The sequence below is a fragment of the Corvus kubaryi genome, unplaced genomic scaffold (genome assembly GCF_017639235.1).
Source record: "Corvus kubaryi isolate FWS band 111438036 unplaced genomic scaffold, C.kubaryi_AGA036_p1.0 37398, whole genome shotgun sequence".
Lineage (NCBI taxonomy): Eukaryota > Metazoa > Chordata > Aves > Passeriformes > Corvidae > Corvus > Corvus kubaryi.
Genome location: NW_024581137.1, coordinates 15,485,606 through 15,500,820, shown reverse-complemented (window position 1 = coordinate 15,500,820; position 15,215 = coordinate 15,485,606). Strand labels below are relative to the sequence as shown.

General features: G+C 39.7%; 2 protein-coding genes across 3 annotated transcripts in view; one reads left to right on the top strand and one right to left on the bottom strand.

The window, feature by feature from the left end:
• ACAD11 (acyl-CoA dehydrogenase family member 11) overlaps positions 1–4,555 on the bottom strand; it is a 29,268-nt gene extending 24,713 nt beyond the window's left edge. For both annotated transcript variants that reach the window (XM_042042870.1, XM_042042871.1), the window contains exons 1-4: positions 4,213–4,555; positions 1,940–2,039; positions 1,588–1,713; positions 65–226 (exon numbers count right to left, since the gene is read on the bottom strand). In XM_042042870.1, coding sequence (XP_041898804.1) covers positions 65–226; positions 1,588–1,713; positions 1,940–2,039; positions 4,213–4,349 — 525 coding nt within the window. In that variant the 5' untranslated portion in view covers positions 4,350–4,555. The remainder of the gene's footprint in view (positions 1–64; positions 227–1,587; positions 1,714–1,939; positions 2,040–4,212) is intronic.
• A 17-nt stretch (positions 4,556–4,572) lies between these two features.
• Positions 4,573–14,542, top strand: UBA5 (ubiquitin like modifier activating enzyme 5). The gene is made up of 12 exons (XM_042042880.1): positions 4,573–4,757; positions 5,806–5,851; positions 5,945–6,034; positions 6,802–6,911; positions 7,303–7,389; positions 8,048–8,132; positions 8,950–9,054; positions 9,225–9,352; positions 10,500–10,635; positions 10,949–11,024; positions 11,825–11,931; positions 12,514–14,542. The coding sequence occupies exons 1-12, from the start codon at positions 4,612–4,614 to the stop codon at positions 12,595–12,597; spliced, it is 1,200 nt and encodes a 399-aa protein (XP_041898814.1). The 5' UTR covers positions 4,573–4,611; the 3' UTR covers positions 12,598–14,542.
• Positions 14,543–15,215: the final 673 nt, after the last annotated feature.

The following is a 15,215-nucleotide window of genomic DNA, read 5'->3' as shown; positions in this document are numbered from 1 at the left end:
TTAGCTTGCAAATCCAATAAACATTCAAAGACCAGACAAAACAAGAGAATGTTAAGAGCTGTACCTGTCTTTTGCAGTATCCTGGTCCTCTACCGTATCCTTGGAGACCCAATGACTGCAAATTGAAGGAGTGCAACAGGGCCAGAGTTTCTATCATTGCAAGATACAGAGCAGAACGCTCTGCTGGCCCCACCTCAGGCAGTGAGATGTCTCGGAAGATGCGACCCTAGAAATAGCATAAATCAATGATAATTGGTGGGATGTACACACCAGATGAAAAGAAGTAAAGCTATACATTCCACAACCAAAACCAAATGTAGCGAACCAACACTCCCTATGCAATCAAAAATGCCTTCCTCAGTTATTTTATTCCTCGCCCAGGGCCGATGAAGGCATTCACAGTAATCCCAGGTTATTAGTATATGGTGTATCTGTAGATGAAAGTCTGAATTAGAACACCCAATCCAGGTATCCTCAAGCTTGGAAAGCACCAGGAAAAATGTTACTGTATTGTCTCGAACAGCTGAATTGCAGAAAAAATACCAATGATGGCCTCAGAGGGCTGGAGGGGCAGGCAGGAAGAGGAGGGGAATGGGTGGGTTGTAGGTACAAAGACTCAAACAATCCAAAGAAATTCACTTGTTTTCTCCTTAAAAGCAGTTGAACACATTTAGAATACGGGTGTGTTGTTCCATTTTCACAATTGCTAAAAACAGAGCAGTGCAGTTCATCGTAGAATTGACAGACTGTACATTTACATACTTAGAAATGTAACAAGGTTTCTTCTTGAGGAATCGCTTTGTTCTAGTCAAAACCAGAAAAATTCTCCATCTTAAATGTAAGAAATCTGTTTCAAATTGTTCACAGCTTTTACATTCTATTACCCTTGATTTATCGTTTTTGTAGGAAGGCTAACTTAATCTTCAGAAACTGGCCCACAAACTTAAATTTCTGATTTCCCAGTGAACCTAATGATAAAGTGGGATCCAATGAAAAGGGAAGAGGCCTGAATTCAACTCCTCCTCACACAGGATAAAAAAAAAAGACACAGTACAGCAGACTTATGCCCAAAATCTAACAGAAAGTGTATCAACTCAGCTACAGCACCCCCAGAGTGGTGGACCACAGACGAAGCTATGCTGTGCTCTTTCTGAAACTAGTGTTTGAACTGGAATCCTGCTTTGTCTTCAAGAACAGGTGATTGTATGTCAGTTCCTATCTTCAATACTAAACAGGCTCCAGGACCTCCAAAGATTCAGTTTACAGACTAATTTTTTTCCCTCTGACTTATGTATGCTTTTCACAGAAGCAATATTGCCTCATTCCAAGATATCCTTCCAAGAGCTCAAACAAGAACAAGAGGTTAAATACTGAGCTAGAAAATTCAACAAAGTGTGAAATAAGCCCTGGAGAAGCTGAAATCTGTGAGAATCACTGATAGCTAGCATTTCTCAAAAATATCAGAAGATTATTTACACTCATATCACAAAACTGTGCTGGGTAAGGCTCTAATAGATAGGTTTTAGACAATTTAAAAGCAGCTTGTAGTACAGAGAAGGAAAGAATCTCTCACACTGGAGGACCAACCTGCACATGCTGCATTACATAAAACTCTGTTCCAATGATTGAAATGTCACTGCAGTACAACAAGGGCTCAGGCACTGGAAATCCAGCTGAAAATAAGGCTTTCTGAACACGATATTCTCTATCAACCTGAAAAAGACACAGAAATTTAGGTTCAATTAAAACCTCCCAAACATAAATGAGTGCAGTGAATCCTCTTGAATGTTTAATTATATGTAGAGCACAGAACACAGAAAATGATCCAGCAACTCACTGCATTTCTGGACACATTCATCAGTGTGCTGGACCACCATGCATAGACCCATGTCACCTGCAATACGAAGTGTTTGGAGCTCAGTGGACAATTTTAACTTACCTTGTGTGCTCTAGGTAAAAGGGGACCATGGGGCTTCTTCCTGAGCACAAAAGCCTGCCCACCCTTCTGAAGGTAAAAGGTTGGGTTTGACTGGCCTGAGCTGCAAAGAGAAAGATTAAAATTACTCAAAAATTCAATTACTTACAAATTTGTAAACTTCTAATAGAAATGATACTGGCAACAGGCACTGTGACTTGACCAGAACAAAATGGCAGGACGGAGGAAAGCATTCTTCTCAAGAGTTGTTTTGTGTAGGGGTTTTTTTTTTTTCAAATCTAGTCTTACAAGGGACCAAGTGATAGCCCACAAAATCAGAAGTCAGAGGTTCTATTCCTGCATATAAGAAAGATGTCTTCTTTCCCTGCAGAAACGTCACAGATAGCCAATTTGTTCTCCTGCAGCATTTACCTCTCCTCCCTAAAGAGACATCATGAACTTACTCAAGGTATGCAGTAGACACTAGTCTCAAAACCTTCTGATTGGGAGGAAATTAAACAGAGCAGAATTCTCACTGGCTCATAATTGTATTTGTCTTTTGGAAAGCTGTATTTTAAACAATATAAGCATAAAGGAAGCTCTTCCATTTGGATAGGGACTTTCTTTAAGAGCATGTACTGACAAGACAAGGGGGAATGGATTCAAACTGAAAGAGGAGAGTTTTAGATTAGATATTAGAAAAAAATTCTTTACTGTGGGGATGTTGAGGCACTGGAACAGGTCGTCCAGAGAAGCTCGGAATGCCCCATCCCTAAAAGCGTTCAAGGCCAGGCTAGATGGAGCTCTGAACAACCTGGTCCAGAAAAAGATGTCCCTGCCCATAGCAGGGGATTGGAACTAGATGGTCTTTAAGGTCCCTTCCAGCCCAAAACACTCTATGATTCTATTCTGTGTATGATATTCTAGCACCAAGCCCCATTGTATGCCAGCCTGATCATCACGTCTATAGATTATGCCTGAGGGACAGCCTACAGGAACTGTAAAATTTTGAAGAATGAATGTTGGAGTCACAAAGAAAATTAGACATTTCAATCACACACGTGTAAGAGAAGGACAACCCAGATAAACTCTTCATTACACCTTGTCTATCATATTCCAATCAAGCCTACTGATCCTTATTTTCCTCAAGGCTCTGTGCTAATCTGCATGCCTTTCTCTCCTTATTCTTGTTCATTTTTAAGATGTATTCTGACTTAGTTCAATAAACAATTAGACAACTATTGGAAAATAAAAATCAAATGGACTTCTGCTTTCATTCCTCCCATCACATTTTCATTCTCCTGGAAGCAGTTAGGGCATAGTTTGTAATATTTTAATAAGTTTAAGAGACAAATACTCTGCCGAGCACAAAAGAAATTTAGGCCAGCTGAAACCTGAACTGCAATTATAAGACAAAGTAGTAAGAGCATAAGTACTAACAAAATTTTAGCAGATTTTACTATTAACTACTCTCCTAAGGCTCCTCCTAAAGTCTCAACTGAGGTACATGCGAGGATCACGGCACAGCTGCGGATTGAATGCATGTTTTATATTTGCATCAGAAGACAATGAAAAATTGTTCACTGTTTCTTAGTGATAGCTGCAGATAAATTAGTCAAGGTCATGCCTACAAAGGAATCAATCCTCATTTTTAGAATAACTTAACTTCTAATAGCTCCTAGTATGAAGTCATGCAACCACTCCACTGATCTGCTGAATGCAAATGAACTCCGTGCTCTGTGGAATAGTGGCTTTGGAGCCTGGGTGTAGCACGTCCCTGGCACACTGCCATAATGCTCTCTGGACATTAACGGGAATCTCGGCACATCCTTGCCTGTTCTCGTGGACCTGCTTTACCCGGTGACAGCCTAATGCTTTTACTATTGATTTCTTAGGCCATGTATGTGCTTCTGAACATTACTATTTGCTGTGCGATTAAAGATGGAGCAGGTCAATTGAGATGTATGTGTAGGCAATAAACAATTGTGGGTGTACTCTGAGGACAGTGCGAAGTCCACCCAACACACAGCCCGGCCACAGACTGCGTGTGAAAGGTCACCCTGGCCGACATCGCAAACTTTGCCTTCTGCAGCAGCTCAAAGGACGAGCCAGGCCATGCCTTTAACTGGACTAAGTCAGAACGCATCTTAAGAATCCGTCGATGGGTGCTGCCCGCCATCCCCACGGAAAAGGGCTCTACCTCTGACCACCCTCCCTGCCAGGCGGCAGCGAGCGGCTCCTCTCCTCTCCCTCCCGGGCGCTCTGAGCAGGGGAGCTGTGTCAGTCACCTGTGTTACCTGTACTGCCTGACAGCCAGCGTGCCCGCGGGCTGCCGAGGGAAGCCGGGCAAGCGGCTGCTCAGGTACCGCTCCAGGCTGCCCTGGTCGAAGCGGTGCTGCCGCCGCACCTCGCTGGTGCCCGGCTCCGCCGCCATCCTCGGAGGCCGCGCCGGAGCCCCCCCCGGCCGGGTCACCCGGAGGCGCCTCGGTCCGTCAAGAAAAGCGCTTCGCAGCCCCCTGGCTGTCGGGGCCGGTCGGTTCTCCTGGAAGATGACGTTTCCCAGGAAGCAAATACCGCCCCGGCGGACACCGTCCCTCAGCCCGCTCTGCCGCCGGGTGTGAGGAGGCGGCCCCGGGAAGGGCCCGCCCCGGCGCTTCCCGGAAGCTCCCGCGGCCGGGCACAGACGTGTCGCTGCCATGGCGGATCCCGGGCGGCTGGAGCGGCTGGAGCGGCGCGTGCGGGAGCTGGAGGAGGAGCTGGCCCGGGAGAAGCGCGGGCGGGGCGCGGCGCGGGCCCGCATCGACACCATGAGCCCCGAGGTGACCGACTCCAACCCCTACAGGTGCGGTGAGGGGCGGGAGGACTGCGGAGGGCTCGGTCAGGATGCGGAGGATGGGGAAGAGGGAGGGCCGTGGCTTGGAACGGCGGGTCTGGGTGAAGCGGGAGAGGCACACGGATGTGGAGAGAGCTCGGACGGGTGGGAATCTGAGGGACGGGGCTGGGTGTGTTCAGGAAGGTGTCGGGCAGTGCCGGAGGCAGGTGCTCTGTGCGGAGCAGGGGAGGGATGCTCTCGGATTTCCCACCTGGCTGGGCTGGCAGGGGTGGATGTCAGGGTTACTTTGTATTATCTTGCTTTACAATACAGGCGGGGGGAGAGAGAGAGAGGGGAAACCTTGTGAGTTTTTCAGCTAGGTTGCTAATAAATGGGACAGGTGTTAGTATTCCTTGAGGTCTTATTCTCATTCCTCCAAATTGTCTATTTTAGAAGTTGGTTTATAGAATTCTTGAGCTTTAGAGATCACTTCCCATCTAGAAATCTGATGGGTTTGTTGGTTTGGGTTTGTTGGGTTTTTTTTTCCTTAATACAAGTTGATACTTGTACTTTCATGAAAAAATGCAATAGAGGGGTAAAAGATTACTTTAAAATCCTTTCAGTTATCCTCAGAACCTGATAGTCTCTACTTTTTTTTTAATGTTATGTTAATCCAATCAAATCGATCAGAAAACAGTGCAAGTCTTCACTAGTTTGCTGCCATATGGTTCATTACCAAAAAGAGGTGTCACCTTTCATTCTGTAAATCTGCGATTCATTTACAAAAATAGCTGTGTCCTCCTGATTTCAACAATATTACTCATACCAATAGAATAAGTACATGAGTTTCTGCAGGGTTAGGACTCTGGTGCAAATAGGAAAGCATCTACTCTGTTACTCAGACTCTGCCTAGCTGGCAATCACAACTGCAGTGGAAACAGTAGGCTTGCATTTAGTGCTTGGTGAGGTTATTTCTAAAGCAAAAGTAATTTTAAATACCTGAAAAGCAAAATTGCTGTTAGAAGCATAAAGAACATTTTCTGTGTAACATTGTTGTTTTTTGTTTTTTTTTTTGTAGTCGTTTGATGGCATTAAAAAGAATGGGAATTGTCAAAGACTACGAGGTAGGATTCTGTCTGAAATGAAACATTGCTTGTATTTTTTCCCTGGGAGGACCACTTTTGATACACTGATATACTGATTATTTCTTTTTACAGAAAATCCGTACCTTTACAGTTGCAGTAGTAGGTGTAGGTGGCGTTGGCAGTGTGACTGCTGAAATGCTGACAAGGTGTGGCATTGGTAAGGTAATGAGAGTTTTTTCTTCTTCTATGTCTTTACAGCAGATGGACTAGTCCTCTTTGTAAAGAATTTGATTTGATTTCACTCTGTTGATTTTACCCAAATAAAAAAATGTTGTGAAGAAGGCACTCAAGAACAGCACCTGTGTAAACATCACACATGAAGAGTCTGTATTTTTATTATGCTGGTAAAATTGATTTATTTAGGGCTTAATCCTGTATCATGTGGATGATTCTTGTTTGGATGCTTGTCATCTCCACATTCTTATATGAACCCATTTATCTAATCTTCATGCTGGATTATTGCAAAAAGAAAACAAAGAAGAAGGAGGGGGTATTTCACATAAAAGATAAAGTCTTATGAGAACCAAGTTTGTATTCATGAAATTGAAACGTAGTAGATGCCAAACAGATATCTTTATCACAAACATTATTTGTCACGTGGCAGCAAGTAGGAATGTGATAAGAGAGATGATACTGTTAATGTAGGTTAATCTGTTGAATATTCTTAGTTTAGATCAAATGACAAGATAACTTTTTATTAAGTAATTTTAATGATTTAACAGATTGGTTCAGTTTTTCACATCCTTACGATGTTGGTACCTCTTTTATGTGAACTGAATAGGCCTGGGAGGGAGGGAGGTTGGTTGGGGATGGGGTTTTTTTATGTTTTTGGTCATAGAATTAGTTTTGTTGTTCAAAATGCCTTGCCATAGTGCTCTGTTTGCAGAGTCTCTGGAGATTCATACATGGTAAAACAATCTTTATTGTAGCTGCTTCTGTTTGATTATGACAAAGTGGAACTGGCAAACATGAACAGACTCTTCTTCCAACCTCATCAAGCTGGATTAAGTAAAGTGCAAGCAGCAGAACATACTTTGAGGTATAACTTGGAGAAGTGGGTGTCAAAATGTGTTTAGCCAGGATGCTGCTCCAGAAAACCAATGTTTCACTCTTAATCATTTGCAAAGGAGGATGATCTAATTTGGGAATTTGGGTATAAAATATTTGTGGGGATGATGGATGCTTCAAAGACATTTTTGTAGTGGCCAAAACCTTAATGTGAGTCTGCTTTTTAAGTATAACAAGTCTTGCTCAGAAGTTTGGTATCAATGATACCAATTAAATATGTTGCAGGGTTTTTTCTCATCTAATCTGAATTTTTGACAAATATGGGTGACTAGAAACTTAAGACAACCCTTATGAAGTGAGGGAGTAGAATGCAAATTATCATTGTATTCTTTACTATTGACTCCTGTTATTTCCTCCATAAGGAATATTAATCCTGATGTTCAGTTTGAAGTACATAACTACAACATCACAACACTGGACAACTTTGAACACTTCATGGGTAGAATAAGGTAAAATCCCCCAACTTTAGCATATTGCTAACTTCTGCTGATGTGTGGTTCTACGCAGCTTCACGTTTTTCTTGCTGGGGCTCTTTTTCAATTTCATAACTCCCAATTGAAAACCTCTGGGACATATATGTATATGAAGACATTCCTGCCTAGATGTGTTCTCTACAGCTGACATCTATTTCTACTGTTACATAGTTATTTCTTATATGAGTGCATCTTTAGATCTCCAACCAAAACTGTGGGGTTTCCATTATAGAAAACAGATCAGATCATATCTTGAGTGCTCTGTAATGGTTTCAGGTAAGATTTTTAGAATGAAGAAAGAAAATAGTTGTTAGTGAATCTCATAGAGATTTGAAATAATTTATACCATTTGCAGTTCTGTTGTAGAAAGATACAATTCTCCAATACTTTGTACTGTGAGTGTATACTATATAAAACAGTCTAAAATGCTCATATATTTAAATCCCAGCTTTAGCATGGTGTTGTTTCTACAACCAGCAGATCTAAGATGCTGGTTGTATCTGTACTGCATTTCACAAGTTTTGTTAGAAATTCACTTCTCTTGGGCTTCTGTACTCTAAAGCAGCATGTTGGTTGCTGTGGTGGTGTTTTGTTCTGCCAGCAGTTTCATGTAAACTTCTGATGCTTGTTTCAGTAACGGTGCACTGGAGGAGGGGAAGCCTGTGGATCTGGTTCTAAGCTGCGTGGACAACTTTGAGGCTCGCATGGCAATTAACACGGTAAGGCCACCAAAGGCATGAGCTTGTGCAAGTCTATTTTCTCCTATAAATAATGTTAGGAATTGTGGGGCTATAGAAAAGACAGGAACTTAAAAAGAATTTCCTAATTAATGACCCCCTTGGCTTGAGGAATCTGAGCTTTTACCCAGTTCTTATAAATCAATTTTATGTGTATAAATATAACTGTAGACTTTTTAGTTACTATCAGCTAATGGTCAGTAAAAGATCAAAGTGTCATAAGCTCTGTCTTTTCAAATTACTCTGTTTATATAAAGGTATTTTCAAAGGCTGGTATGTTCAATCTTACAAACTTTTAAAAACTTTCTATAGCTAATTGTATACTTCATATGACTTTTTGTATCCTAAAAATGCTGTGTACCTAATCAAACTGTTTTTCTTTATAGTAGCAGCCAATGTAGGGTATATGCCAAATGTATGTTTTCTGTTATCCTTCAGCTGACTTGATCCATAAATTGCAGGCACTGTATCAAAGCCTCTAAAAAGAGTTTGTGGAATTATATTCTGTAGTGTGCTGTAACTGGGTCACTGAAGTCTGTATTTGTTAAAACATCTCAGGTCCTCAGGAAGGCACAAAGGGCTGGCTTCATGAGGGCAACTTTAATTTGCTGTTTGATTTTTCCTTTGATAAATAATTTCTATTCTATCTCTTCATGTCCCTTTTTCTGACCAAAGCCTTTTTGCCTGAAAGCAGGGAGATAAATGTGTTTCATCAGTCCCAATTTATCACATTTTTTGGGTTCCTTTTCTTTCCATTGAACTTCAGCAGTACTGACATGTGTGTTTCTGTATTTATAAGGCCTGCAATGAACTTGGACAAATCTGGATGGAGTCTGGAGTGAGTGAAAATGCAGTGTCAGGACACATACAGCTGATCATACCCGGTGAATCTGCTTGTTTTGCGGTACGTGGTGCTCTGCTGAACTGTTCACTTGCCTTTTAGAGTGGGACTGGGAATGTGAAGATTAGCTGGCTAGGGAGTGTGATCCTGGCACAGCTGATGCAGTAGCTTAAAATTTTCTGTGGGACTTCTTGAATGCTTTTTTACAGCTTAATTTCTCTATTGTCCCTCAGTGTGCTCCTCCACTTGTAGTAGCGGCAAATATTGATGAGAAGACATTGAAACGAGAAGGAGTTTGTGCAGCCAGTCTTCCTACAACCATGGGTGTTGTGGCAGGAATGCTTGTACAGAATGTTCTCAAGTAAGTGACTGAGTTGTTGCTATTTGATGTGCACAGCAAATAGATGAGAAAAAAATCCTCTGAAACTCTGAAGGAACATTTCATAATGACAGGTCTGATTCTTTTTACATGTTCATGGCCTGTTTCCTAATGGCATTGGCAACATTGAACAGGGCTTGAATTTTAAATAGGACTTTTCAGGGGTAAGAAGCAGTTTCAGTGTTTTCCAAAGAATTTTTGTTACTGCATACACACATGCACATTGTTTTCGTAGTTCTGCATTTAAACATGCTCTGATTTGACATCATTAAGTTCTACATAAAAATTGCTACAGTGCTGACTTGTCTTCAAAATTTTGTACATGGACAATGAATAAATTACTTCTCTTGCAGTGTTTGCATTCTAAAAACCTGAGGGGAATTAAAAATAGTTACAGAGCAATATGGCATATTTTACTAAAAAAAGTACTGTCACATGACTCCAACTGCTAAAAGAATTGCATGCATCGGCAAGGAAAATATTTGAACAACTTTGTACTCATTTTCAAAATGATGCAGTGTTTTACAAGAATCTTTGAGGATGAGATTGTATTTAGCCTGCTTTTAGCCTTAGCTTGGTTTGGTTAGAAATACAAAAATTTCAAGTTACCAAGGAATGGAAGTACTGTTTGCAAATGTGCCTATCAACAACAAAGCTTCATTTTCAGCTGAGCAGAGAGAGGTGTTTTTCTTGAACAAAGAATACAAACCTTGCAGCTTAATTAGAATCTTTGTTTTAATTGCAAATCTGACCCTACAATAAAGATGACTGAAGTGATTCTGATTAGCTCTGAAAACTTCCCCATTGTAATACAGGACACCTGAGTGTTCCAAGCAATGGATTAAGGCATGGGAGAACACTGCTTACATAGAGCCCTAAATACATTTTTTGTGAGACTGCAGCTGAGTTATTCTCACACACCTTGAGAGGATGGGGTTCTGTATTGATCCAGTTACTCTGTTGCCAGCTGACTACAGCATGACTGGATTTAAGGCAATTAAAGTAACTGCAAACTGCACAAGTGTGAAAGTGTATTCTGAAAGTTCTTGGAGGAAAAATTATTCCTTGAGCAACTGAAGTTTTAGGTTTTCACCTGTATTACAAGCTCCTTCTTTCTCTGTGTTTCTAGATACCTGTTAAACTTTGGTACTGTGAGTTATTATCTTGGTTACAACGCGATGCAGGATTTCTTCCCAACTATGTCTATGAAGCCAAATCCCCAATGTAGTGACCACAATTGCAGAAAACAGCAAGAAAATTATAAGGTAAAAATGATGTGGGTTTGTGGGTTTGTTTGGGGGCTTGCGGGCCCCCCCCCCCCTTTCTTAAAATCTTAAGAACAAAGCAAGCTACAACCTTTCTGGCAGTCTTACCTTTCTGAGTGTTTATGGTTTTGGTGTTTTTGTCAGTTTGCAGGTATTCTGCCTTTCTGCTCCTAAGCAATCACCATTTAGAACTTTCTTATCTCACGTATTGAAAGAAATGTGAATGTTAGGCTTGATCTTCTTTGCTGTTGTTGGAATTAGACTGTTAATTTTTGGTTATTGAGGAGTTTATTTTTTTGTGTTTTCCCTCCAGAAAAAAGAAGCTGCAAGACCAAAAGAAGAAGTAATTGAAAAGGAAGAAGAAATAGTACACGAAGACAATGACTGGGGTAAGTCATCAACTGAAGACTAAAGATGTTCCCAGTTACTGAGATTCAGTTTGGGTGAACACAGTTTAGGATACATATAATGCTTATAGTTCCTATGTTTTTTAACTTATACTGTGTAATTACTATTGGCTTTTCACAGGTTTGGAAAGTAATTTTAGCACAACTTGATGATGTGTTTTTAGTGCAATGTGCAGGTTTTAGGCTCAAAATGTAACTGCTGCTTGAATAAAGAACTTTCTCAGAGGATGGTCTGAAGATGAGAGAGATGTGACAAGATGTATTAACTGCTTATTCCTTTTAAATATACTAAAGAGCAGTTTTCATTTCCATAACCACTGTGCTGAGGCATCCCATGGATTTTTATATTCCTCTGAGGGTTTTAAATTAGAAGGAATTGTCTTAAGGATTAGAAGGAATTGTTTTAAGGAATGGTAAACGTGTTTTATATAACCATTTATATAAAGAATGGAGATATACATGTTTATTACATGAGAAAGAAAATAATCTTATCTTACAATTGAGAGAAGTGTCCTCATGGTAGGATTTAAATGATAAGAACAAGGACGAGGTGCCATTCTTGTCCATAAGTTGCCTATATAGAATCATTTCATATATTGTAAAGGGAAAATATTTTGTATTGATAATGGGATGAAGTTGTTGAACTTAAAGGGCTTCCTGCTTTTAATTGTTTTCTGTTTCAGAAAAGTAGCTGCAGCTTTCCTCTCACTGTGATAGCTTGGTGATTAAAGAACTTTTTCTTCTAACTTTTAATGGAGTTCTTGTTTCCTTTTAATGCAAAGGCATCGAATTAGTATCAGAAATTTCAGAAGATGAGCTGAAGGCTGCATCTGGCCCTGTACCTGATCTTCCTGAGGGAATTAGTGTAGCATATACTATCCCAGACAAGGTAATGTATTTATTTTTTATGAATTTTTGAAATACACATTGTAGATTAAATTTATAATACCAACCAGTTTGGTTCCCCTTTAAACTTAAAAGAGAATTCCATCTTGAACAATTGCAGTGAGACTGGACCCGCAGTACATCGTGATTAGTACCTTCTATGGTCCAGTTCTGTGTTCCTATTAAATACATTTCTTTTAAGTTTGGATGCTAGTGTGAACGTACTTCTGAGATGATAGGAATGAATGCATTTGGGGGCTGGGGGAAGGACAGCAAATGTGAATTTCTCAGTTGATATTTTGGTGACTAAATAATTTTTATCATACGTATCTTGTAAAAGCTGTATATAGTCAAAGAGCAATGTGTATGCCTGGGGAACAGAGAATCTGAATGTATTGCAGTAAGAACATTCTAACTCCTAGTCAAAATAGTTTACAATTTAAGCTTAAAATCACTTAGGCCTAATCTCACAATCGGGTGCCTGGTTCTAGGAATATGGTGTGGTGTAACAGCAATAAAGCTGATCTGTGGGGAGTTTCTTTGTTTATTTTTTTTGTTGACAACTTTTTCTTCCTGTTCCTAACAGGAAGAGAATTTAATGACTGGGGAGACAGTAGCAGAGTCTGAAGAAAGCCTAGAAGAACTCATGGCCAAAATGAGAAACATGTAGATAAACAAATATTAAATACAACTTTCATGAGTTTGGATGGACGTTGGATTTTGAGAAGACCAGATTTCATATTTTTCTTTTTTTTACCTCCATTGAAGCTTACCTTTACTTTTCTGATGAAACAGATCTGTTACAGGGGCAGGAAGGACACAGATTTACATTGTTTGCTTATATTCTGTTTTCTCATCATGTCTTTATTAACATATAGAGCTGTGCTACTGTAAATTTGAGTGACTCAGCATTAAGTGACCAGATACTAAGTGTAAAATAAAAAGGACATGCATAAACTGAAAAAGCAGGCACAGCACGTTATATGCCCTATCACATGATGAGAATAGAACATAGAACATGACAAGGGAAAGATGAAATCTGCTGGAGTGGACTGAGTAGGTGAAGGGCAGATAGTGCCTCTCTCATGTTGCTGCTCCTGATTATCCAGGCACTTGTACTTGGTTGTTGCTCACTGGTCCAAAGTCTTGGCATGGATCATGCTGTGGCTACTTTTTTTGAGTAATGAGAACATCTAAGCCTTTTCATCTGCCTTAAATATCCCTGGGATGGAATTTTCTTTATCAGTGTCTTACTACTGCTTGTCGTTAAACAGCTGCCTATGTTTTGTATATGAGAATGTTTTGAGTATACTGTAAGAAGGTGAAGTCTTTCGTTAGTATTACATTAGCAGACTGCATATCAGCATGCCACTGTTTTTCCTGGCAGATGCTTTTCATGACAAAATTATGAGCAACACTGGAAAGAACCAGAGATTTTATCTACCTTTTCAAAAGTCTAAATATTATATTTTTGTTGGTTACTGAAAGTTTAGCTATAATTCTGATCACTCCCCATCACATGGGCTATATTAAGGAATATAGTCTGAGTTTGCATAGAAAGTCTTCTAAAATTAGATGCTATAAATTTTGAGTTTTGCAAATATCTTCATTGGAGTAGCTCACCTGTTGTATTTGTCTTGTAAATGACATTAATACAGTCATATAACCTTTTAAATGGCCACGTGTTAAACTGACCTGTAAATATTTGCATCCTGGAGTGCCAGTACCCTGCAGAACTGGAAGGATCAGTTTCAAGTATTTTAACTACTGTGGATATTAGATCCAGAACTTGCTAATTATTTCAGCCTCGGCAGTATAAAACAAATATTTCCACAGTGTGCTGCAGCCAACACAGCTGTTAATGGCAGTAGTAGTATCCCACTAATGTGGAAAGAGAGAGCAATATCATGGTGGTGCCTCTCTTTCTTAGGGCAGCTGAATGAATACCTATTCGTTATACTAACAACTAGTTTAAAAAATGTTTCATTTCTAAGTAATGATTACAAACTTCAAAATCAGTTTCCTCCGCAGCTGACATCAGATTAAATTATACACAGAAATCATCTCTGCAACCAGTGAGGGAGATTTTGGGTGCGTTTTGAGAGTGGGGCATTATACTGTAAAATTGAAGTGGTTTTTTTGGATTGAGTTCTATTTTGGAAAAACAAGGTTTTAGAAATGAACTGTAAAGAAAGATTGGAAATAGAATAATGAGACCATTAAAAAGGTAGATACTTTAATCTGTGTCACTAAGTCTACGTTAGCTTGACGCGGTGTCAATTTACGTGTTACTTACATTTCTCTGTGACTTTCACCTTTCTGTTGGGAACAATAAAAGCCAGGCACACAGCTGGCTCTGGAGATTCTAAGGCAAATGGCTGACTCATTTCTACAACAGCTCAGATCATCCTGACTCTGAACTATTTGGCTGACATGACTGCTATCACAGGATTGACAGCTATACGAGAAAAGGACACTTTTATGAGGGAATTAATACATTTTTGTATGCCCTGTTAGAGAGTACCCGAAATGGTTCTCATGTTACTTTTAGACTTTCAACTTGTATATACAAGAAGAATTTGAAATAATCAGAAAATAAATTAAAGATGATTGTATGTGTCAATGGTTAAAATTATTTAAAAATAAACAGCATCCAAAAAAGCAGCTTTAAGGACTTTTTAAAATTAAAAATACATTTACATGTATAATGTACTCCAACTGTAAAACATAATAGAAAATTTATTGCTTCCTTGGTTATGAACTAAAAAATCAAAGCATATATATTGCCATGATTAAAGTCCAGCTTTGTTTATTGTGGCAATCTTATAAAAGAAGTGTTCAGTTTTTACAGTGTCTCATGAACATTATTAAGATGTTGATATTCTGACAGTGTAATTTAATCTCCATTGAAACTGGTGACCCTCTGCTTTGAGGTGGAGTTCTCCTACACCGAAGTATTATCTGGCATACCCCATATATATAAATGACTTTTCCTTGCTGTCCATGAGGTACAACTCCATGGAAACTGTCTTGTAAGCTTTCTTTGGGTTCACAGTCTAGGCACAGGATCCCTCACTGTCTTTGCCAAATGGCAATGGATGGCCCGGATCTGATAGGGACCAATTTTTTATTTTGATTTTCTATTCCAAAACCAACCCTGCAAGCTGTGAGGAACTTGGAGAGAAGTTGGTCAATGGAAGAATAGTAACAGTTCAGCAACAGTAACACTGAGGATCTAGAAAGTAGCTTCTTACTTAAGCTAGCAACAATAAGGAAAACCATTTAGGA